This window comes from Diadema antillarum, unplaced genomic scaffold (genome assembly GCF_040938485.1).
Source record: "Diadema antillarum isolate AM-2024a unplaced genomic scaffold, OU_Dant_1.0 scf00000176, whole genome shotgun sequence".
Lineage (NCBI taxonomy): Eukaryota > Metazoa > Echinodermata > Echinoidea > Diadematoida > Diadematidae > Diadema > Diadema antillarum.
The window spans coordinates 177,234-204,274 of NW_027271065.1; the positions used below are offsets into that span (position 1 = coordinate 177,234).

Consider the following 27,041-nt stretch of genomic DNA (forward strand, 5'->3'; position numbering starts at 1 on the left):
CGTTTTCATCAGTCAATACGACGAAATTAAGCAGCGGTGTAGAAAACATTACCCCCTTCCTGTATTGTTTTAAGATTAATTTTCTCGTTCCTCATGAAATAAAGATTAAGATGAATTTTCTCGTTTTGCATGAAATAAAGGTGTGAGCGGTCCGTACTACTTCATTCAGAACGACAGTCCCTCCTCGCTCCTCAGCAGCGGCCAGACTCGACACCTTTCGACGCGGTCCAAACTCCAGCTCTCCCACGAGACGAGGCATCTGAACATCTCATTTTCTGCTCCAGCGGGGGTGAGTTTCACCTGTCAACATATAGTGGCATCCATCATAGATTTGACACCTGTAAATACAAAGTCCTTACTTTCTCATACAATGTTCAAAAGCGGATTCCTATAGAAAGCAACATACAAACAAAGAACAAACAAACAAAACAAAATAACACTTAAACAAAAGAAACATAAATTCTGACAAAATGTTATTGTAACTCAGTAATATTTGTTTCTTTCCTTTGGGGAACAAAAAGTGGAAATTAATTCAATTCAATTCAGTTAATCAATCAATCTAGCAAACTGGAAATCATTACTCTACTGCAGACTCTAGTTGACTGAGGGATGTGGAGTCATATAGCTTCTGCATCACACATTTTGAATAGCTAGTGGTCTGAAATGCTGAGATGCTTCCCTCAGGATTTCGAGGAACCATTTTTTTTTTTTGCATTTAAATGTGGCATAAATACTCATAAAACGTAAGATTTTAGATGCCTTCGGCCGACTTCTTCTCTCTCGGAACATCTTTGCTTCAGTTTTAGCCAAGCATGGGTGAACCAGTGTAGGATAGAAATGAAGAGGTTCATTCACTTCGAAACCAATACGGGAAACAGATCGACTCTCTTATACTCTCCTGTTTCATTCGTGATTATGAATTCACACTAACGGGGATATATTCTACTGTTGTGAAGCAATATCGAAGTAATGTCAACCGTTGGACATGGGACGTACATCTCACACTGCTGTCACGAATTTGTATTCAGGAAACTGGGGCATGACGCTACACATGAACTTAAAACTGCACTGAACGATTTTGCAATTGTATGTTTGTGGTCGTGACTGCTGAGGCAAATAATGTAGCGATTTGTTCACAACATGTGATATCCGAGCAACGGTTAGGGAAAGAGAAAAGAGAAGGAATTAAGAATGTCACCGAACAGCGCCCGTATTGTTCGTGGTTTATAGTAAACCCACAGGGCCTCTCCTTGTTTGCTGGCTGATGTTCTTATTCTCTTACCCGCGTAATATCATCGCAGTAATATTCTCTGCATCGTGGACAGAAGATCACGGGGCATAGATCTTTCTCCTTTTGAATAACGAGACAGAAGTTTACTGTGCCACAGTGAACGCGGTGAATGTATGGTTTCACGGACACGCAGATCCACAAACAGCATAATACGTCAAACTTTTTGAAATAAGACGTATTTCTGCCATAAATATGACTGTTGTACTCAGTGGGCGCTTCAGTTGTTCTGTCTCAACGGAAGTATTCTGCCGTTATGATCATTCATCTAAACTCACTGGACTGCGTAATGTGCGTTGAACCGAGAAACTCAGTAAAACGAAAAAAGGAAAAAAAAATCATACTGGCGTTTCTTCCCAGAGATCAAGCACGAAAAAGGGTTGCAAGTTTAAGTTGACTTTGATTAAAAGAGTAAAACCTAAGAAACACACAGTCCGTATTCATTTCATTCTGACGAGAAATAAAAACAGGTGTATTAAACGTCCACAAGTTTCCCGGTAAGAAGTGATGTGAGTCTCAATGGCATAAATGCATATGAATCATGAGATGATGCAATCCCTTCATACAAATCTGCACAAAATCCTAATTTTTCGTTGATTAAAATTTGAATAAAGGGGAAACGGAAGAGATTATGTCCTTCGCACTAAATACTAATCATTACAAGCAATAGGCCTATAGGTTGTATGATCAGCTAAATCATGTACCAAAAATTCAAAAAGTGATTACACTATTCGGAGGGTTTTGTGAGATGATGACCTCATATTTCTCTCTATGGGCTACAGTGGGATGTGCGTGTGTGATTCTCGCTGACATCCCTGTTAAAACAGTCACATTTGATGATGTTCCCAAGTTTGTTTGCTTGTTTGTTTGTTTGTTTGTTTGTTTTTGTCCTGTTTAATTGAAATCTTGCTCATTCAGCAGTGTTTGGTTTTTATCCATATCTGAGTCAACTTGAAACCTAAAGTCATGGAACTACTTCTAGTAGCTGGAGTGTTTAGTTCAAGAACGAACTGGCTGTCGAGTGAGGATCGTACCGGCTTTACGAGATCTGAAGAGATCGGTTCCCGGGCTTTCTGGGTGTAAGAGTTTTAGGAATGTAGTGTGAATAGTTGTCCCCGATTACTTTGTGTTAAAGAGAACACTTTCATTCCCAATGGCGGAAATCAAACACTTCGCCTTCGACGGAAACTTTCTCTCTCTTTGCCGCAGATAAATAATCCAGTGTTGAGATTATATGAGCGCAAAAGAAGAAAAAAAAAAACCCAAATCAAAACAAAACAACTGACTGAACGAGGGCAAAGTGCAAGTTATAAGAAAAAAAATGACTGATTATTCTTTTGTAATTGGAATCCTTTAGAAAGTGAAATAAAAAGGAATTTGGGGCAAGCTTTAGACTTTCGAGTGAGCCAGCAATGATATTCAATCTTGACAAATAGCTGCAGGTGAAAATTGTTGACGAAAGGGGGTAAAAGAAATCCCTTTGTTGCCCAACGATCCTTATGCGCCATATCAATATGGATTCAGGTGAGATTGCTTAAGGCTTGGCTCCAGGCGAAGAAGGTAGTATTAACTCTGTCTTTACCTTTGGGAACTTTGCATGCACAGAATGCCGTCAGAATTTTGATGTGGCGGTGCTAAAGGGGTTATGCACGCTTTTGTTTTGTCCGAAGCAATCAAATGCGAGTTGCGCGCTTTTTCGTCACACCTGTTTAATAATTTCAACAAAGCCACCAGTTCCGGGTTAATTGTGTTCAACGTTCTCATTATCAGCACTCAAATGATGCATGAACTTTCAAGGATCCCATGAGCTAGAAAGTTTAGAATCTGGTCAAAAGCATTTCATGAGAGGTGATATCACGGTCACCAAAACGCCTATTCTGTCTGATGTTCCCTGCTTCTGGCATTCATGTGTTGTTGTTCCCGTTTCTTTGGCATTGTAAACTAAGCGAAGAATTAAGGGAATGTTAAAACTTCCAACATAGGGGGCGGAATAACAAATTTGCATGGTCGCTCTTTCAAAGAATTATGAGAAGGCAAACGAGGCACGAGAAAAGCATTGAAAGCTTTCGACATCTCCAAACTTCCTCTCCCCCTTCTTTCTCTCTGTCTTCTCCCCCCCCCCCCCCCTCCTCCCACTCCCTCTCCTAACTGTTCCTTTTTACCACCCACCTGCCACATGTCTGAGCAATTAGCCCTAATCGGCTCGACATGTATCGGTGATGAGACGAGAGACGGACAAACACGGCCTCATCAGGACACGTCACCTCCATAATCAGCTCGTCCCATTTCTGGGCTCCGCCTCGACCCCCTCCCCCTATTCTCCTCTCGTGCTTTATGAGTGAAATCCCACCCTATATATTCGCATTGACTTTCAAATAAACTTGAATGTGTCATATCAAACACCAATTTAAAGGGATCATATAGTTCTGGTTGAGACCTCATTTCAGGTTTCTAACTTTTTTTTTTTGTGAGATAATGAGAAACCTCTTGAGAAACATGAAAGAACATTTAATTCTATGAGGAATTCAACGTTTATTTGATGAAAATTGGTTTTGAAATGGCTGAGATATCCAAAAAAAGAGCAATTCTAATAAAGTGTGGGACCCACACTTTATGACGATCGCTTTGTTTTACTTTGTTTTTGGATGTTTCACTCATTCCAAACCCGATTTTCATCAAATAAACTTTGAATTCCTTTTAAAATGGTATGCTCTGTACTATATCATAAGTCTTTTCTTGGTATCTCGCAAAAAGTTAAAAGCCCAATTCTCATCTCCACCAATACTGTACCATCCCTTTAATTTTATCAAACACACACACGCAAGAAGAAAGTAGTAGGCCCTATAAAGGGCTTTTTACACTTGTAAATTTTTGCTTAATCCCGTACCAACGGTGGGGCTAAGGGGGGGGGGGGGGGCCTTAGCCCCACCGTTGGTACGGGACTATCCTTAGCTCACTTTCTGTTTACACTCGTTTTTGCCAAAGTGGGTAAGCCCCTCCGATAATCCCGTACTATCTGGCCCTGCAAAATAGCAGGGTTAGCACCGCAATTGCGGTGCCAAGCAAGTGAGTGTAAACAGAACGAAAAAATAATCCTGGGCTAAGCGACGGAGACGAAGTCCGACCCTCACTGACCAATCAGAAACGAGGTAATCAAGTGCTGCCGGTGCGTGCGTGTACGTGTACAGTACACAGCGTAATCATGAATATTCATGTGGTTTGGAAAGTACCGGACTAAGAAATACGAGTGTAAAAAGGTCAATTTTCTCCTTAGCCCCGGACAAGAGCTTAGTACGGGACTAATTGGCGAGTGTAAAAAGCTGAAAAAATTGGTACGGGACTAACGACAGTCCTGGGTCAGAGAAAGTACGGGGTTAAGAAACACAACTGTAAAAAGGGCTAAAGTGCCTGAGTCCATACAAAGACGGCAAGTCGCTACAACCACATGTAGGCTACAAAATACATGAAGTGCTAACATCATTCATTGCCTCGCTATTCTCTCTTTGGAATTTACATGCAAGTATCACAGTAATGATTGTGTTTATCAGCTGTTAATCGACAGTTTTATAGCAACTACAACTACCGCCCTTTAAAGTCAGCATTGCTAAGTTTTATATTGCACAGAATCTGAATAACTTATATTAATATATACATATATATATATAATTCTATAAAAGATACTTATCAGTTTTGTGGAAAATGCAAGAATGATATTCCCTTTGAAATAACCACCTGACGGGGAAATCATATAGCTCTGTCAATTCGACGTACTATACATCTTTTGTGCTGAATTCGTTTGAAATAAAGATATTCATAAATATTTATGTGCAAGCTGAAAGGGGGAAGTCTGTGAGGGGATGGATTCGCGTCATCTAATTTGCATGTGTGATCGCGAACGAAAAATGAAAGGGAATACTACAGTAGATGCATTGGAATTAAGTTAGGGGAAAGGGTTGGACTCTGTAAATTCCACGGTCAACGACGATCACAGTTGTCACAATATTGCAGTCTTGGGATGTCATCTGTTGTTCTTAACTAGAAACACACGCTTGACGCTTTCGCACAGATGCTAAACTGAGATGATAAAGTCTCGGTTGCGTTTCCCAATTAGATTTTAATGCCGATGCAGAACCGCAAAATATGTTTTTTGCCCCGTTAGTCTCTGACGGCAATTTTATCAACTTTTATAAGGCCTAAGTACGCCGCGGGGAGTCGCGTTAATGATGTTCCTTGCAAAGGGGTCAACAAGGGCGGGTCATACATCCTTAGCCCGTATCTGACATCGCGATCTAAAAAGACATCAAACATAATTTTTATGAGATTCCTGTATGATAAGTGTGTGTGCTTGTGTGTGTGTGTGTGTGTGTGTGTGTGTGTGTGTGTGTGTGCGTGCGTGTGTGTGTGTGTGTGTGTGTGTGTGTGTGTGTGTGTGTGTGTGTGTGTGTGTGTGTGTGTGTGTGTGTGTGTGTGGTGTGTACGCGAGATACGTAGAAAACGCTAACTCTTGTGGGTGTACGTTGTCGAGGTAGGGATTTGTGCGTACACCCGCGTATGCATGATTATGTGTGTACGTGTGTGTGTGTGCGTGTGCGTTGTGCATATTTGTGCGTGAATGTGGCGGTCGCCTTTACCTTGATGGTTGCCATACGACGATCAACCAAGATGACTTCGTTCGCCATGCCAGCATGTCTAACTGTGACAGGTAAATCACCTATCCTCATCCCAGACGATCTGTTGCCCCGGGGTGAAATATCTGTATGATCAGTCTGAACTATATTTCAACTCTTAGAAGCGGGGCTTTTGAGACAAAATGGTTCTCTTCTTACGGTCCCGAAGCTCATGACGGCAGACGTACACAAATATGATTCAAAGGAATTTGATGAGTAACTCGAGTAGGGAGATTAAGGGAGGGAAAAGGAGTGGTACTGGAAGGGGTGGGGAGAGGGACAGAAAAAGGCAGTCGCAACTAGCCAAATAGATATCATAACAGCAAGAAGGAATTATGGGTGGTTTGTTGTTGTTGGTGTTGTTGTTGTTGTTGTTGAAGGGGACAGTCGGAAAGGTAGAACAGAAAATTGGCAGGAACCCCCCCCCCCCCCAGAAGAATATAGTTACCAAGCATTATTGAGACACCAAAGACGTGGAAGGCAACATTCAAATAAGTAGGCCTATATATCGTTAAACAACTGCAAGAATGATGAAGGAGTGAAACGATACCTTGTCTAACGAGGAATGTTTACTGATGAATTATCAAAGCAGTAACAAGTTTAAAAAAGAAAGCGAAAAAAACATTGTGAAATACATAAATTGTTGAACGACATGATGGAGGTAATGTTAATTGGCATAGGTCCTACATGTAATGCGACCGTGCATCACAAAACCAATAGAAAGTCGCATGACCCGATTTCATGTTGGGACGCAAAATAGGTGACATGTTTCAACTTAGTCAATCTTTAATTCTTATCCTGTCTGAGAGACCTTTCTTCTTCTACATAGATATAAAGTTTGGGATCATAGAATTTAGTCATCTCTTCATTTGTTTATTTATCCATATATATTGAGTTAGACATAATTTTAAAACTGAGAATGTGCTCTCTCAGAATCCATACCTGGCGACTTTTTGTTGGTTTGTGATGCAGGGCCACGTTGAATTATGTTGTAACCTAATGCGAAGAGTAAAGTGCCTGGTCCGCCGAGGGGAAAACAAATTGACAACAAACAAGAATTGAAACAGAAAAAAACAACAGGCCGCAGAAAGAAAAGGTAAATTAATTAAGACCCAAAGCACCTGCCCTTCGTCGATATGTGACTATCAATCTAGTGAGATAGAAATTAAATAACTTGCATCAAGTCTAAAGATGCAACGCTACTGGGTTCTTAACCTTTCGGTCATCGAAAATTTGTTCAGGTTAACCTCAATCTCTGCAACATAGAGAGGTTCCCGGCAGGACCGCCATCTCGCTATTCCATTGACATTGCATGCAAAAATATTACCCGTGGTAGTGATGGAGTTAACGGCCTTAGAATATCGAAATGGGCACACGTGAAGACACAACCAGTGCCACCTGAATTGAGTTGGTGTTTTCAACCCACTTCTTGAATTCATATCCTAGGGGCCTGGCAGTCTTCCTTGCACACGTAATAAAATGCTGGTACCAAATGCAGAAGAAACGTAACATTTGTCAAAACTAAATCTTTGTGTGATGTAAAAGATATTGGACAGCGCACGTAATTGGCCGCAAGATATTCTTCATCATTGAAATTATTTCCTCATGTATTACAAAGCTTCTCATATGATGAAGAGAGTTATTGGATTAAAATCATGGATTTATTGTCATTATTTATTAACGTCATTTGTTTTCTCACTGTGAGCAGAACGTATCTAGCTATTCTGTCATCCAATATTAACTGAGGCGATACGCTCAATGCTGTTATTTAAACAAGCCCCAAAACGACGATAAAGAAAAATGCCCAATGTTAGATTATCATCATGTTCACAGATGACTACACACTTTATCTACTATACAGTCTTATCGCTTATAATGCGAAGCAATTCGCAGGAAATTCATTTTTCAACGACGCTCATCATCGCATCACGTCTGGCTTCCATGTCCTTTCTAGACCCATCTATCATCCCGCCATTTTTGTTGCGACCCTGATCCACGACTCCTGTTTGTTTGCCATCTTCTACCAATAAAGATCTTTCACCCGACTCAATCTCATCCTCCCTCGTTGTCGGTGACGTGTGTCTCCCCCGGAGGAATAAATATATCTCTCATAACTTTGATCTCCCCTGACGGCTCTGGCGGGGGACTCATCCTCGTTAACATTATTGATTTCCTGGATCGTTTCTGATTTGGCTCCCCAGCTCCTCAGTGCAGTCATGTTTATTTCGACCCCCTTACTGTCTTCCCCCTTTCTCTGTCTTCACACCCCTCCTATACACGCACAGACAGTTCTTTCCCTCCCCAGCACTTTATTTCGCCAAATTCATTCTTCTTTTGCTCCTCTTCTTTCTACTACCATGTCTTCTCTTCCCTTTCGTCACTCATTCTCTTCTCCCCCTCACTGATGCTCTCTATCATGATCTCTTCTCTCTCTCTTTCTTTCATATTGTCTGACCCTCTTTTACCCCTCTCTTTTACTCTTTTCCTTCTCTCCCTCCACTCTCTTCCTTTCTTCTATTTATCTGTCTCTCATGAGGGTTTATTAATTTTGCCTCCATACAATCCCCGTATGACTGACTTGACTATTTCACTGCGATACTTGTTGTTGTTGTATTTTTGTCACATGCACTGGTCGTTCTTCCTGTGGCCTTGTTGTTAGTTTAATACTGAGATGAACCTTCGTCAGTCCAGGGAGTTGAGAAGAAACACCTCCCTGCCAGTCTTACATTATATTACTGTCACATCTGCAGAGACTCAAACCCAAAGCATCATTTAAACGGGATATTTTCCCGCCTAAACCCTCTGGCAATCTCCTGGGGACTCTGATTAAAATGCTGATTAGGGAAACATGGGCACACTATCAAGTGCGCGTAGCGCACATCACGAGCGCCGCGAAGCGCAACGTCCCTCGCTGTCCCTGGAAGCTCTAGCTAGGGCTGTATTTTCTCTCTGGTCCTATCTTAGCCTTCTTTTAAAACATGATATGAAAAAAAATGATTGGGCGGGAAACTGCTAAATATTAAGCGGGGGACACACAGCTAGAGCGGGAGAAATTCAAACTCGAGCGGGAGATTTCGAGAAAATGGCTTCAAAGCGAGGGAGTTGGAATCTAGTCTATCAGGGGGGCGTTTCATCAACGAGTTCGTCGGAGTTTTCACCGACGAATTTGCTATCAGCCAATCAGACCAAGGATTTCATTAGCTTTTGACAGTTGTCAGTATAAATCCTTGCGTCTGATTGGCTGATAGCAAATTCGTCGGTGAAAACTCCGACGAACTCGTTGATGAAACGCCCCCCTGGTTCACTTGCCCATGTCAGGGAAGCTATAATAGTCTGCACTCCCAATAACGCCTGGCTGCGTGAAATCCCCACCGCCCCCGCCTTCCCCTTCCCTGACGGGCGCCGGGAGATCCTTCCTTTTCCAAGCCGACCTTGGAACTGACAAGCAAGTCATATCGTGCTAGAACTTCATCGTGTTTTGTTTTGGAGATCGGTCTCCCGCAAGTGTCTATTATAATTACACACGAAACTACTATTTTCACGTTGCTACACACTCCCAAAGTCCTTCCTACCTTGTGAAATTTGTTAATATTTCTCTTTAAACTTTGCACCCTTCTCCCTATTATCGCTGTTTATCAGTAATGATGATATAAGCATGAATCAGATATGGTTTTGTAATTAATTTATGAATGGTTCTTGTTTTTGAGAATTTTGTCATTCATTACATAACATTACACAACTTAGAGCACACTAAACAGAAGGAACCGACGAGTGTTTACAAGCAGTGCTTTAAGTTGGTTCCGTCACATTTCACACCTTTATTCGTTCATTTAAATATAATCCAATTCTTACTTATCTATTCATAAGTAACACTTGGCTTATATCTAAATGAACGACTAAAGTGTGAAGAATGACGAAACCAACTCAAACCCACACAAACAAGCAAACGAAAACCAAAACAAAATGAAACGTTTATGTCTCTTCACAAGTTGAAGCAATGCACTTAATTCTTAATCAGAACACTTTCACATGTTGACAAACTCACGTTTTTTAACACTTTTTTTTTCAAACACACACGCACACAACCGCACACACACACTCTCTCACACACACACACACACACACACACTCACACACACACACACACACGCACACACACACACACAAAAACACACACACACACATACACACACACACACACACACACACACACATTTCTGGCAACTCTGCCTTTGTGTACACATCCACTCTCACACCCTGGATGATAGAAGCCAATGCCACCTGAGCAGAATTCTCAGTTTAGCCCCGGAAATTACTTGGGATGTATTTCATATTTCCTGCATAGAATCGTTCTCCCCTACCCCTTCCACTCTGCTCCATGGTTTCACCGGCTCAACTCGTTCATCGCCCCACCCCTCCTAGAGACTACGGTGAAATCACAGGTCCCACTTTGCACATCCGATCAACATATTAATAGCAGCGAAAGAGCAAACACTTGTCATCAGGCCAATGTTATGGCACTCGCAGCGTTTTGCAAGCATCCGTTGAGTGCCCTTCATTAAGTTTTCAGTGTGAAATATTTGAAGTCACAATTTGTATTCTCGTCATGTATTATGTGCGTTGAAAAGATTCAATTCCAGCTTATCTCGTCGCTAAGTCACTCTGATTTTTAAATTAAATCTAAGGCACTTGTGATCAACACTATGCTCTGCAACATAGTATGTGAAACTGAACATTGCTTCTGTCGTTGGTCAATTGAGGTTGGCAACGTAAAGCGTACTAAGTTGATTAAATGATGATGATTTGATGTATACATATTTGATAAATACTGACGTATGCCAAGGCTTTACCACTTCTTAACAAGGTCTGACTTCTGCATCTGATTAGCAAACATTACTATCAATTTATAAATCCGATATCAAAGTCTCCTCTGTCATCACCATCCTCTCTTTGCCATCAACCCCCTCTGCCACCCCTTCTCACTGCCATTACCCATCTCACTGTCACTTCCCCTCCCTCTGTCTCACCTCCCTCTGTCGTCACCCCCCTCTGTCATCGCCCTCTCTCTGCCATCACCTCTCTGCTATCATTCATCGCTCTGCCAACAGCTCCTCCCACTGTCATTGCCCCTCCCTCTGCCATCATCCCTCCCTCTGCCGTCACCCCTCCCTCTGCCCTCGCCCTTCCCTCTGTCATTACCCCTCACTCTGCCATCATCCCTTCCCTTGGTCATCATCTCTCCCTCTGCAATCACCCCTCCCTATCACCACCCCTCCTGTCAGCTCCCGTTTCTCTGCCAGTATCCCTCCCCATGCCTCACCCCTTTCACATGACTCCACCCTCTACCACCATCCCTCTAACTGCCATCAATCCCCCACCCATCCTCACCCCTCCCACTTTCACCACCATCTCTTCTGTCATCTCCATCTATGTGGGCCTATTTCTGCAATCGCCCTGCCCTTTGCCATCACCTCCTCCCTCTGCAATCTCCTCTACCCTACTCACTCTGCCACCATCCTTCTGTCTTCCACCACCCCACCCTCCATCATCTCTTCCCCCTCCGCCATCATGGCCATCCCCCCTCTCTCTTCCCGCCAGTTCCCTCAGAGGCTAGTCGGAATCAATTCCACGCAGCCGGATTGATTACCCCAGCTTGTCGATGGTGTTGACTCGCCCTTCCAGGCATGTGAGGCCGTCTTGAGCAAGAATCTCAAGAAAGGCTTCCGGGATTTACCGTCCTATTGAAACAACATACCTCACACGCCGAAGGCAAACCCCTCAAATAGATTTCACATAAGTCGAAATTGCTTTTCCCACTTCTCCACTCACTCTATCTTCCTTTCCTGTCTTTTGCTCGCACCGCTTTCTCTCCCTCTCTAGCTTTAGTTTCTCATCATTATCATCATCACAATTCTGTTTCTTTCCCCTCTTCCTTTTGCTGATCCTCCTATTCGCTCTGTCCAGCCTCTGACCTCTCCTCCTCCTCTTTGTTCTTTGTCCCTGTTCTCTCTTATCTACAGACTTCTAGAACGTCCATCCGCTGAATCCAACACAGCATCATCTTTCTCTCCTTCAACCCCACTATAAGCTCTTCTATCTCTCTCCCTCTCCATCTCTTTCTCTCTCTGTTTGTCTACCTAACTCTCTTGCCTATCTTGTCTGCCTGTCTACTTGTCTGTCTGCTTGTGTTTTCATCAATAAATTGTTTTTCATAATTATGCACCTTCATTTGTGCTACTAGTAATTCAATTCAATTCAATTCAATTCAATTCAATTCAATTCAATACAATTCAATTCAATTCAATTCAATTCAATTCAATTCAATTCAGTTCAATTCAATTCAATTCAATTCAATTCAGTTCAATTCAATGAAACACAATGAAGCACACCCATGCTCACACGCACACATCACACGCGTGCGTACGAACACTATCATCACTAATTATTCTGTTCAATTTTTCCGCGAGAGTCAAGTCATCTGAAATAAACTGCGCAGCATTGTCTAGGCGTGTTACCCATCATAGCTGAAAGAGCATTGCATTCATGTTTCCTACGTTACTGAACATTTCTGGCCCAGAGCCCGTGATATTCCGTTCGCCGAATATCGAACTCCGAGCTGACATGTCCGTGCTATTCTTCCAACAATTAGCTACCTGCATCGATAGTAACCGCATTAAACGATCGCAACTGCGACGAGATTGAGACCCTGCCGCGGCACAGTGGTCGTCTAATTAGTAGATAGTGACCCACCCCACAAGGATTCTCCTTTCATTTCTCTTTGTTAGATTTTTCTTTTCTTTCCGTCTTTCTTTCTGTCTTCCTTTCCTTCTTTCACTCTTACCCCTTTCTCTCTCTCTCTTTCCTAAATTCTGTTCCCTGTCGGTGCCTGTTCTCTTGATCTTCGTACGTGATTTGAGACAAACTTGAAACCCAACGTTCGACTTGACTTCCTATTTCTAGGACAAGTATAGTTGAAATGAAAAACAAAGAGCGAAGGGAAATAGACTTATCCATACCGACAATACCAACAACAAAGACTACTAAGGAAGAGTAGCAACATAACGGATCACAACAGAGTATCTTTAGCCAATGAGATTAGATCTCGCGACGGGAGGTCGTCTTGGCAACAACCTTGCACAGTGAGCAGTATCCCAGACGAAGGAAGAAATTGTAGCAAAAAAAAAAGAACTAAAAAGTGAATGAATGTTTTATCTGTGTGTGAAAATGTGTGTATGTCTTGTATGTGTTTTTAAATATACATCTATATATCCTTTTTCAATCTGAAAAGCGCTTTACCTAACCATCTAGCGGTAGATAATGACGTGCATGCGATACAAATGTGCCAAATTTCACAGCAAGCTGCTTTTCTAGCAAGGGAAGATGGAAAGCAGGGAGGTGGAAGAGAGACATGGAAAGTGATGATTTTGTTCTCTGTGCTCCCTGTGCGATGCCATAAATAATAGACATAATGTATTTCTATCGATTGATACTAGCAAAAAGGGTCATAATATTTTATCTTCTTGATAGATAATTATAATATGCCCAGAAATGGCCACAATGAACAGTTCCCTTGTGCTGTGGTTTCAACGCGTATTTACAAATAAAAGGAATACATTTAAGCCCATACAAATACATTTAAGTTGGGAAAAACTTAATGAGTGAACAAGGGAAATTTATGGGCAAGGAAACACGGGAAATCTGTGGGCAGCATTACGATGGGAAGGAAGTACAGCATGCTGTTATGACACACTCGCCAATGGGTTTTTCGACGTCACTATGGAAACACGATGCAGGTGAGGTGTGAACTCGCACGATCAATCAGCTAACCCCATGTGGCGATTCTGATTGGGCTGTAGCTCGTAGCATTAGAAACGGAGGTGGGTGGGTTGGGGAAAGACAGATTTCACTGATTTCGGAACTGTAAAATGAGAGAAGGATGGAGAGAAGAATGATATATGCATACCTAATTTACGTTCTCTTTCTTGAGGCAAAACAGAGCATTCAGTTATGAAAGTAATAACCATTTTGGCAGGTCCATCCTTGTTCGCCTCTTTTTCATTTTTTTTTCTTCTCTGCCTTGTCTCCCCAGCAAGAACATAAGAAGCGGAAGGAGCGAATAGTTGAAAGGCGGGGCTACCTGAGATAGGCCTACTCACATCGTCCACTGGTTATACAACAAATATTGGTGAAGGAGGGCCAACGAACAAACCCCTAATAAATCGTTGGTGAAAAACTCAAAAGAAGGTTAGGGGTGTTATGGAATTTCCAGCTGTTGTCTTGGATACACTTGAGTGGTTCATATTAATTTTAGGAATCGCAGAGTAGATGGCACCCTTCCAGACTCGTTGCATACTCTTCCCAAATTGAGTTGTTGTGGTTCAATGGATAAGACATAGGACTATCAATCACGAGATCCCAGGTTCAAGTCCCCTGGCTACAGTGGTTGTTCCTCTTTTGTAATTAGGCAAAACACTTTATCCTCATTATCTAGTCCTTCGGAGAGAACTTTAAGCCAATGATCCCGTGTTTTGTTTTGTTTATTTTTTGTTGCTTTAAAGCAGTCATTGCTTCCATATCGGTCACGAAAATCAAGTCGAATCACTTTAATTCCATTCAAAATGTATTGGTTACGTGTTTTATGTCAGTGTACCATGAAAAATAGGGTATCGCTGATTTTTCTGTTTTATTATTTGACACGTATCGCGTAATGGGCTAAATATCTTAACTTCAAATTGATGTAGGCCTGACCATTTTTAAAGGAAATCCCTTTACTTCAAGAGCTTTACTGATAGGAAATAGAAGATTTTTAGAGAATGAGACACTCTGTAATTCCATGAAGAGATAATGCCTCCGGCACCACTTCGTGGCGGAGGCATGAAAATAATAGCAAAGAAAAAGCCTTCCCTTCTCCTATGAAAAGAGGAAAACCGAATTGCTACCAAGTTGATTCTTGCGTGTATTGCGTGTGTTCGCTATTAAAACAGATCATAATTTGTTTTTCTTAAATCTTTAAGTTTTGTGTATCGCACCTCTCCTGTAGCAATTTGTTCTATCATATCTGATATCTACGCACGTCGAAAATAATCTTTACGTTAGGTGTGCAAACTGGAAAATATGAAACAATCCATCTTTGTCAATCACCGTAAGGTTGACATTGCCGTCTTAAAATATTTTGTTGTTATGAGTATTACTGTAAATAACCATTCCCACTCCTTGATTTCTGATACAACAAACCATCCGTCAAACAGTCAAAGTCTGAAAGGAGGCTTGGAGTCGGTGCGTAGCCTATTTCACCCCTTTCCGTCTACGTCCTAAAAACCGGCATAGGTGCACGTGTCCTATCTATCTACGTCAACCGTTTCTATCTTGACTGACAGGGGGAGTTCAAGAATGATAAATCATCGTGATATATCAACATCGCGTTCTTGCTCACGTGCATGCAAGACTTCGGGAGTTTCAGGCGCCCCCAGAAATGAGCAAGCAACTCTGCGCGGCGTATCTCTCGTCTAATTTAAAGGAATGAATCAAATAATATTCTCGAATCATGGAGGTATGGGATGTCTCAAGCGCCATGCCTAGCCGTGTTCAAGTTGACTCTGATATAGTGGTAGAGTAAAGTCATACGAAGAGAATAGCAGAGGTTTCATCGAATGTGGTCCTGTTGCATCAAAAATAAATCACTATGCTCTGTCAATATGCCCAATGTGACATAGATTATCATCTGTCAAAAAGTAGGCCCACACTATGATAGTTGGGTACATTCAGAGTAATGCCGGTCGTATAGTTTTGAAATTTTAGTGAAATACATTTATTCAATGATAGCACAAGACCCCATGGTTTTAAAAGGCTAGCTTAAGAGAACCTGGGCAGAGGACGGGGAAAGTCATCTACACTAAAGCAAGATATTTTCGCGGCATGAAATTTTCGCGAATTGGAGTCGACGGTCTTCTTCGCGGCGTGAAATTATGAATCTTATTATGGCTCTCGCGGAATTCGCGAAATAATAAGTACACCCTATGAGAGGATCCGAGGGGTCGTGTGCGAAAATGTATACTCAATAGCTCCGTCTAGACGCCTATTACAGTCGAGGATTAAAGCAAATCTGACTAGGGAAGACGGGTTGTCGAGAGACGCTCTTTTGGTATCGGAGTCATCACCGTTTAATAGTCAGTAGTCATATTTAGTCATCTGATGTGCCTGGGAAGGTGGTAAAGAGAAGACATGGAATGAAAGGGAATTAGCTTTATGAGTCTAGGACTGAAAGGGGCTAAGGAAATATTATGTAGTCGTGTATAGATGAAGAAAAAATAAACACCCGTCGAACGGATATTACCAAGTATATTAATGAAGTTAATTGCAGTAAAATGGAATTAAAAAAAACACGCAAAACCTAACACATGTTTACAATTCAAGATTTGTCTGGTGGTAGAAGCTGTGTCTAAATACCGGCTACAGTTTATTCCATTTCGTATTATTTTCTCAACTTGCTTGTTGTTGTTTTCGTTTTGTTATCTTTCCCCCTTCTATTCGGGTGTCACAGAACCTTAGCACTTGAGCTATAAGTAGCAAGAAATTCTCAGGGCGAGGGAAGAAAAAGAGTAGTTGTTTTGGAAGGGAATTGGGAGGGAGGAACAAAATCCTAAACTTGACACATGGAAGCGTCTCATTTCCCGCTACAGACTTGCCGCCATTGACAGCTTCCCCCCAGTTGGGTGAAGACGTCGTCTGGGTCAGATGAAAGTCAGGCGATGTTTCAGTTATTTTTTTTTTCATCTTGTCGTTGTTATTTTATTGTCGTTATTCGGTATATGGAAATCGGGTTTTCCCAAGGTCTTGAGACATGCCCGCTCCTAAAGAGAAACTCCACCCCATATTCAAATCGATTTAATAAGAAGAGCAGTCCTAACAAGACATCAAACGAACCGAACAGCACTATCAAAATCCAAGTCATAATCCAGTCCTTATTGCCTGTTTTATTATCTATACCTATAATCGCATTGTCTGACCGCCACTTTGAGCAACAACAAAACGATTGGGTTTGTTGTTGTTGTGTTTAAAGAAAGAAGAGAGAGAAAAAAATGGGGCCCTTTACAACACATAATTTGCCCCAGACAATACTGACATAAATCAAACATAATAAAAGTATCAAACAAGAATATTAGATATACCATAATGAAGTCTCCACGAAGGAGCTCATAAAGTCTTCACGAGAGAGCGCATACTAAACAACTCCAAAAAGGAGCTTATGCAATTATTAATTATTAGAGTGATATTATTCAGACCCAGAAATAATACTCATGTCTCAAAATTGAGTTTGCCTACCACGTATTTACATTAAACGATAGAATCACGAGTCCACTTCTCTACGTATCTACTAATATTCATTTATGTTTTTTGATAAGCCAATTTGCGGTTCCAATTTGTCCAATATGTCTCACCCGTTGTCATGGTAACGTTTCATTTCTCATTTTGGCAGTATCGTTACTCGATAGAGGACGTGACAACCAGCAACCCAGATCTCCTTGGCTATCCACTTTTCAGCATTCCAACTACTGGCAGAGTCCCGACGAAAAACTCTGGTAAGAGGCAAATTTACTTTGTCTATGTTTTTTCTGGGGGGGGGGGGGGACGCTGTATGTCTCTCTTGCAAGAATCCCCTGATTGTTATTCACCTTAGTGTCTATATTTCCATTCATTTCAACAATTTTGAGCAACAGTGAAACGATTGGGTTTGCCTAAACAGTATCACGAATCCGCTTTTCTACGTGTCTACTGATATTTATTAATGTTTGTTAATTGCTTTTTGTATGTTGTTGGTGCTGTTGCAGAGTTCAGTGTTGAGTTTCCATGCAACGGGCGTGAGTCGGGAACCACCCTCGTCAGTTTTCGCATTCGATTCCAGACGGAGAACTACGACGGACAGGACATCAAAGCATCGCCACTCTTCTTCCAGATTGAAAAAGAATGTATAAAAGGTATCATTCTAAGGTGTTACATTCAAATGTCATAATGCCGGGAATGTTTAAAAGTATGGAATTATTCTAAGGTCTTACCATGGACCCTACCATTTTGTGGTAGGGTCCATGATTAAACCTTAATGCTATAATGCTGGGAAAATAATCATACGTACCATTAAATGTCATGCATAGCGACCCACCTGTCCGCCACATGCAAGTCATCCATAATCTAAGTTAACAGAGGGCGCTATTCGATGTATAGCCACATGAGTTGGGATGTGCGCGGTTTATTATCCACAAATTTTGGACACTGTCATGTGGATTCTATTGGATGATTCTAATGGTTTTTTTGTTTATTTCAATTAGATTAATATGTTCCCAACAGAAACAATGGCTGCAGCATGCAGCAAGTTTCATTACCTTCATTACATGGGAACCGGATGACAAATTTAAAGCAAAATGCCTCGGGGGAAATGACATCGTGTTGTCTTTCCTTTTAAGTGGTTTTCTGAGTAGTGTTTGACACTGTGTATGAACTGTTCCCATTTTTTCTTTAATAAAGCCAGCGAGTATGTAGTGCATGATGAAGAAAATAGGATTGCAAACGACGCTGCCTAAAAGAGTATACCGCTCAGACTTAATTTCAACGGTCTCTGGAAAGAGAAGGAAGGCCTATGAATTCAATATGATAGTGGAGAGGTCTTACTGCTCCTGTTATCGGAAACTTGATATTTTAGAGCGAAGGGAAAACGTCTCTTTTTGGTCCATTTCTCCCAATGAGGAAATTGATGTTGATTGGGTGGGCGGGTGAGAAAGGGGGAGGTGTTGATGTGATTATGAATCATTGTCTGTGTGTTGTCAATGCTCCGTTATTAAAGCGAAAGCTTCACTCCATGTGTACAAAGACTTTATTGCATGCACCACACAAACAAAGGAAAAGAATCGTGAAAGCTGCATCCATTTTAGATACGATACACGACGTTGTTTAAATCCATGATCGTGATTGGGTTATTAATGTTTACTAAAACTAATGACAGGTATGTACACTGCCTTTCAATTAATCCACAGGAAATGGCCGATGTATTCAATGATTACTTTGTTAACTTAGGACCTGATCTTGCTAGCAAAATACCAAATACCCAGACAACTTTTCATTCTTTTTTAAAAGACAGGAATGTACAAACCATGTTTTTCATTCCTATTGTTGAAGAAGAAATCAAAGAAATTGTTGATAACCTAAATATTAAGAAAAGTATAGGTAATGATGGTATTTCGGCTTTTCTTCTGAAGAATATAATAAATGAAATAATTTCTCCACTCACTTATATTTTCAATCAATCTTTATCTAGTGGCAAAGTCCCAGATAATATGAAAATCGCTCGAGTTGTTCCCATATACAAAAAGGGTCCAAAAGAATTTGTGAGCAATTATCGCCCGATATCTCTCTTAACCTCAGTCTCAAAAATTCTTGAAAGGCTTGTTTATAAACGAACTCTTAGATTTCTTGTTAATTGCAATATTCTTTCTAATTTCCAATTTGGATTCAGAAAACAGCATAGCACAACTCACGCATTATTAGCCTTCATTGATAAAGTAGCTCATGCTTTAGATGATGCTTCCCACACCATCGGTGTTTTTCTCGATTTTTCGAAGGCTTTTGATACCATTGACCATCAAATTTTGCATTATAAGTTAAGCCATTACGGTATCCGTGGGAGGGCTTTAGAGTGGTTTAAAGACTATCTCACAAACAGAAAACAATTTGCTTATATAAATGGCTATGAGTCAGGTATGACGTCAACTTCTTGCGGTGTCCCCCAGGGTTCTCTTCTTGGCCCACTTTTATTCATCCTGTACATCAACGATCTCCAAAATTCGTCACAGATTCTTTCTTTTATTTGTTTCGCTGATGATACAAATTTATTTCTATCTCACCGCAATCCCAATACCCTCGTAAGTATAATGAATAATGAATTGAAATCTGTTCAGTCCTGGATTTACGCTAACAAGTTATCATTAAATGTTGATAAAACACATTATATGTTATTTAGCAATTCCTTGCAAGTTATTCCTGATGTTAAGATTAATGATATTAACTTAACCCGAGTAGATAGTACAAAGTTTTTAGGACTTTACATCGATAGTGACCTTTCCTGGAAAACTCACTTTAATTTTTTATGCAAAATTTTGTCACGAAATACAGGAATCCTAAACAAACTGAAACATTTTTTGCCCAACCATATCTTGCAGGTTGTATATTCAACCATGATTTCCCCATATCTTAATTATGGAATTCTTGCGTGGGGTAACGCATCTAAATACTTACTGGATTCACTTTTTCTTCTTCAAAAGCGAGCGATCAGAATTATTAACCATGCTGGGTATTTATCTCACACTAACGCCTTATTTCAGAAAAATAAGATTTTAAAACTGATAGATTTGTTTGGTTATAATTTAGGTATTTTTATGTATAAACTTTCCTCAAAAGATCTTCCTGGTGTCTTTTTACAGATGTTCATAAGAAACAATTCTGTCCACCATTATCCAACTCGCCAGAGTGACGCTTATCACCTTCCACGAACTCGAACATTTTTCGCTAAAAACACAATTATGTATACAGGTCCTAAATATTGGAATGATCTCCCAACAGAGGTTAAAAGCTGCTTGTCATTATCATCCTTTAAGCGTAAACTCAGACAGCATGTATTGAATAGCTACAACACACAAGTGCACTAAAATTCCTTTTTATTATGCTGATAGCTGCTCTGTTATACTACTCGGTTGTTGCCATGTGAACAGACTCATGCATATACATTTTAGTTGCATGCTCTCTCAAATTCCTTCCCATCGGTGTTTTTCCTTCCACTTCTAGTAAGACCTTGGTCGTGTCGCATAGTTTCCCCTCCTTTCTTTTTTTCCTTTCTTTTATGCATCATTGCAGCTGGCTGGTATATCACATATAGGAATTGCAATTGATTCATGTTCTCCATTTTTTAATCTTTCCCCGTGTCTATGGAAGCCGGAATGTTCAAACCCTAATAGTACTTAAGTATTCACGTCATTGTCACTCCCATGTCTAAATTGCTATGAGAGCAACTGCTATAGTGTGCAGCATGTGGTTACTTGTTCTCATTTTATCACACACATAAATGCATGTGAGAAGAATCTTCTGAGCCCCGAGTAATAGTCATTCTCTTTTGTTTATCATTACTTTTGGTCTTAATTGTACCCGTGCTCCTCATCCTGTTCCCCTTACTAGGCTTTTGTTGGGACCTACACTCAACAAGCTTTGCTTTTTAGTAGGTTCCATCGTATTTCTCTTCGCATCCTTTACTTTGATTGAAAATGACACATCGACCGTTATGTATTACTTTTGTATTCCTATTTCTTCATGTATATATCCAAGCTGGACATTCTGTATTTTATTTTGTTATATACCATGTATTTTCCATCGAGAAATACGAAAATAAATTGAAATTGAAAAATTAATAGTGATTATTCTCTGTTTTACATCAGCTTCTGACGGATCATTGTTTTGTTTTATTTTTTGTTTTGTTTTGTTTTTCTTCAGCTTCCGGCGTGTATCTTCTTCATGTACTGTGTATCAAATTATTGCCTCAGCATACTCTACTTCATCTGACCTAATCTATAAATTCAGCCCATATAGTTAATTTGAATTGTGCATTTATTGCAAAATAAATGCAGTCCAATTACTCCAAGTAATCGTCATCTCATTAAAATGCTGTTATTTCGTCCCTCTCTCGCTGGAAAGATTCGGTGTGCAACCCACCTTGCGCCCAAGGAGGAGAGTGCAACCCGTCCGGGAGATGTGACTGCAAAGATGGTTACTACGGCCCGCAATGTCGCCAAGGTAATGCAATTGCACTTTTCTTCTTTTCCCACATACACTTCCACCTCTAATCATCATCGGCATTGATGTTACGTGAATAAGTCAAAAGACCTTTTTTCTTTGTGGAGATATTTCCTCATCTGTTTATCGTCGAGGTGGTCTCAGAAAAAAAAAAAGAAAATGGTCCCATTGATCCTGATGACGTGAGATGGTTAATGCAGTTAACATATAATTGCTTTCGCTCTTAGGTCAGAATGTAATATCATAGGAAATACCTATTCTTTTCCCATGGAATATGGGAACGGGATGAGTTGGAAGCAAGAATTGTTGTTCCCTCCGAATTCATGCGGTAGGAAGGTCGTCCAATTTTACGAGAATTCGTTTGTATTCAAGCTAAATGGGAGCAGGCGTCAATGCGAGAGAACTCATTCATCGAATCACAATGAAAGAAAATCGAGTGTAGCGTTAATGTGAGCTATATAACGACTGCTCTCCTTTTCGACCAAAATATCCTCTTTTCTCTCTGAGACACCCCCTCCTCATTACACACCCTGCGTTCCACGGTATGATTTACAAACTTGTAAATGCTGAGGAATAGAAGACAGCGTAGTCAATAACCTGTGTATGTGGTAATTGACACATTCACACGATTTTTGTCCCCCCCCCCCCCCCCCCAAGACACGATGGGGATATGGCCGATCTGTGAACCCCATGCATTATCACTATCACGAGTCAGGGGCTTTACTGTCAAACCACGACCACATCGCTGAAGTAAAAACAAACAGTATACTGATAGTTGCATAGATGCAACGTATAGTGAACCTAATTAATTTTCCTGTAAAAACGCTGAACGAATAGGTGGATCTTTCGAGTGCCGCCTCCCCCCCCCCCACCATTCTCTTTCTCTTTTAACCTTCAACCGAGGCAGTTCGGAGCCAGGACATCAATGTAGCTTGGTTGGTTAAAGCCACATTAATGTGTTTTGATAGAAAGCAGTCAGTGCTTGTAGGCTAGGAGGCAGACGCTTCTTTCTTTTATTGTCCTTACACTGACGACGTCGGTCAGAACAGGAAGCGGTGCGTTTTGGGTATTCACTAAAAAATCTTGACTTCACCGCAACGATCAATAAATTCCTACATTAAAGCGACCGCATCGAGTGGATTTACGTGGTTATTCAGGTTTAGTTTCGACATAAGGGTTTCACGGAGAAACTTTTTCATATTGTCTTTTTCTTTCTTTCACTTGTTTATTCTTATAAGGAAAATATCTATCATCAATATTGTAACTTACACTTTTCTTATACGTTATAATTGTTTTAGATTGCCATGATAATCTTGATCTTGACGTTTCAATGTTATCATTGTTTCTACTACTTCTATCATATTACTCAGTGTTGCTTCTTCTGTAGATTACGTTGTAATTCCTGTTGTAATGTTTACCATTACTATAAAAGAGATGTAATTTACGATGTTACAATTTCAATCTACTTTATTCTGTTTTCATTACAGTGCTCTGTAATCCGCATTGTTACAACGGAGGTACGTGCGTTTCTCCAGGGGTCTGCGCATGCACAAAGGGATTTAGCGGAAAGTTTTGTCATCTCGGTAAGGACACGGTGCCACCAATGTGGATATTCGTCGTTTGTTCCGTAGACTGTTGAAATATACCAGCGTGGTAATAAAAAAAAAATAATACAACTCATGTAATACATTATGAGCAAGATAGTTGTGTAGCTCATTCGTTGTGAAGTGCTGATCTTTGCTTCGTCCAGCTTTGTGGTGATGGAAATGTTTCGTTTATTGCAAAGTAGCTCTTGCCAAGACATTGAATGTCTTTGCTAGAGACGTGAGAAGTGAATGAATTTTGATATTCAGTAACGATTCATTACACTTTTGATATCAACCCTTTGCACATTATTTTAAAAGAAATGTTACAGCTTGAATTGATCTAAGGACTGTGGATTGCACTAGTCTGGGTGAGAAGTATCATTTAACTGTTGCAGTCAGATTACCATGGAATCTCTCCTTTTTTTTTTGGGGGGGGGAGGTGCTTTTGTTTTTCTTTTTGTTTGCCTGTGGCAATATTGTTTGTAGAATGGAGAGAGGAGTCAGAATCTGTGTTATATCACCGCAAATTTTATTTCGAGCCTAAGGAAGGGGAAATACATACACACAGACCACCTACACATGACCACCTACACATTTCTATAAATATGTCTTCTTCCTTTTTACCGTCTCCTCTTGAATGTGTATGTGTTTTATGTCATGTATAGCTTCGTGTAAGGATAACTGCTACAATCACGGCCGCTGCGTAGCTCCGGGGAAATGCAAATGCTTCAGGAACTGGGTCGGGGACATTTGCCAGCACCGTAAGTACGTTATGAAGTCCATAGCTGAGAGGAAACGTATGATGTGAACAACGAATGCCACAAAATGTATTTTAACCTGTTCGTTTCAGAGCTGCTTATCTCAAGCGTGACTGTACTTTGTCAGGATACACTTTTTCTGTCGTTCCCCTTGTTTGTCCTTTCTTCTTTTATTTCTTTATTATTATACTTATGAATATGAAATAATCGAATATACAGATATTTCTTGTGTATAGCAGTATACCAGCTTCTGTACCTCATTTATCTTATGCGATGTCAAATTATGGAAGATAATGACATTCTTGTCCTCAGAGTAAGTGGCTGTGTTATGCACCTGTCTTTCGTATGTTTTGCGAACTGATCAATATTGTGTGTTTAGTTCGTAGAAATGTATTAGAGTTTATTATAAATTGACTGGATTAAATAGCAAAATCTGTCTTCTGTCATTTATGTTATCAAATAAAAGGGAATAAGCTGTCATCATTGAATTTATAGTTTATGCATTCTGCAATCATTTCATTGACAGCGCCCTGGCTCCAAAAGAATTATCCCTTTAAGCTCATTATCAAAATTTATGGGAAAAGTTTGAAATAATGGCTCCACTTGATCTCTGACACTAAAACATTACATAAGTTTTGTTACAAGTGCCAAATTTTGTTCTTTTCGACCTCACCTGGCTTCCTGCCCAACTCGACATATAGGGGGGCATTTCATGAAGCGTTTTGGTCGGATATTTTCCTGACAAACTGTTACAAGCTACTGAAATCCTTGCATCTGATTGGCTGAGAGCAAATTTGTCTGACAATTTTGTCGGACAAAATGTTTCATGAAATGCCCCCCTGTTATCTTTATTATCATCATCTCATCATCCTTAATTCTGTCTTCAGCCGCCCCGGGCGTGAAGGAGAAGGGCAACCGGGAAGTTCTCAACAAGACCCACAAGGCAAAAGGCTACAACGGTGATAGTCTGAACGATTTTGACGTGGACCTAACCAAAGATGAGACCAGTAATTATTCGTCGTAAAAAGACCAATTGTAAGTGAGTCAGACGTCGAACTCCCACTGTCGCGTACCATACTTTGTAGATCGGCGGATCTTGTGGAAGAAAGCTAAGAAGTACGGCAATGCTCGGAAATTTTGCTTGCAAAACGCTTGGGGGAAAAGCAAGCCCCCAAACAACAAGGTGGAATAGAATTGTAAAGGACACGGACATGTTCCAAATTAACATCAGTATGACTAATGGCGGTCTACGACGCAAGACAGCAGCTTTTTGTTCACGGCGAATCAAGCCCCTCAAAAGCAGATTTTGCGATGATGGAAAGGAAAGTGTGATCATGAGAGCCGAGTGAGCACGGCGGGATAGGACTCCGTGATGATTTTAGAGACCGCATAAGATAACATCAACATTCGAGGAGCGCTGTTCTTCTATTCACAAACTAAAAGAGACAGTATTTTCCAATTGAAAACGGAATGAAATGTGCAGAAAATATGTATCTGGTTTGGAATCACACACGGCACATGCGCATCTCTGCCGCAGAGAATCTGAAGAGAGCGTAGTCCCAACGAACCGTCCGGAAACGCGACAAAAAAAAAAAAAAAAAAAAAAAATGTGCCTGCTTACCACAGCAAGGAAATGAGTTTGCAAGTCGTTTTCTGCTGGTTTTATCTGTAGCTGCGACAGACACACACAGTGACGGCGGCAGTGGAGTGACATATTCAACAGCGCCACCTTTGAGAGCTTGTCTATCGGGGCTTACTTAATTTTAAAGGATTACCCACAGAGATCTCAATACGGTCTCATTACGAAGGCTCTGCGTGGATCACCCTTCACTATTACTAGGGTTTGAACAGATCTCCACTGAAAGCAACGACGTGCATACAATAATTTTGAGATATACTTTATACATGGAATGCGAAAGGTTCTTGTTCTTTCGCCATTCGATGCAGTTTGTGTTCAAAATCTTCTCCACGAGTATAATAAATCCCAGTTGATTAATTTCAGCAATGGCGTTTGGCATTTCACGAACTGTGTTGTTTCAGAATAGCACAACTATTTTACAGAAATCTATGCGCCATGCATCATACATGTAATAGGTTGTATAATACATCTCTATGATATTACCCCGGGGATGTTACCTTAGGCTCACGGGACGTGGTAGATACATTGTATGACGCTTTCAAACTGCCGTGTTTCCGTAATTGTTTCAAAACCTTCCTGGGTGTATTATTGTTGAAGCCAAGCCTTTTCTGCATTTTTCTCATGTATTTGTTTGTTTTTCTCTTTTTTTTTGCCTTGTCCTGTTAAGATCGAACAAGTTTGTGATGCATGTAGGCTTGCATTACTTGTAATTTAATAAACAGGTACAGACAAGCAGTGTAGCTGTCCAAAGTTCTCTCTGCATACGTATGTCAAAAGATACATGAATACAAAATTAATGCCCTCACAGGTTAGTATTTTCATATTTATACAATATATAATATGAAATATATAATATATGATATACGCATATATATATACATGTATATATATATATATATACATGTATATATATATATATACATGTATATATATATATATATATATATATATATATATATATATTATACATATTGTACAGATCATATACATGTATACAATGGTCAATGGTCAATGGTCAATGTATACAATGTACGTGTGTAAATGTGCGCGCACGCATGCGTTTGTGTGTGTGTGTGTGTGTGTGTGTGTGTGTGTGTGTGTGTGTGTGTGCATGTGTAAGTTTCCTGAGTACAGCCAGGGAGGCGGTTACGTTATACCGTACTGTCGTTCCATCATAAGGTTTTATTTTTTCCAATTTACATTCGAAAACTACAACAAAGTAGTAAATCCTGTACACTATAAATAGACAAGTATTCTTCGCATATCATAGACTTT

At 40.4% G+C, this 27,041-nt stretch overlaps 1 protein-coding gene across 1 annotated transcript in view; it reads left to right on the forward strand.

The window, feature by feature from the left end:
• LOC139722892 (protein shifted-like) overlaps nt 1–25,151 on the forward strand; it is a 45,079-nt gene extending 19,928 nt beyond the window's left edge. The window contains exons 3-9 of the mRNA XM_071634173.1: nt 141–289; nt 17,432–17,534; nt 17,784–17,930; nt 21,685–21,783; nt 23,271–23,366; nt 24,035–24,130; nt 25,015–25,151. Coding sequence (XP_071490274.1) covers nt 141–289; nt 17,432–17,534; nt 17,784–17,930; nt 21,685–21,783; nt 23,271–23,366; nt 24,035–24,130; nt 25,015–25,151 — 827 coding nt within the window. The remainder of the gene's footprint in view (nt 1–140; nt 290–17,431; nt 17,535–17,783; nt 17,931–21,684; nt 21,784–23,270; nt 23,367–24,034; nt 24,131–25,014) is intronic.
• The last annotated feature ends 1,890 nt before the right edge of the window (nt 25,152–27,041 follow it).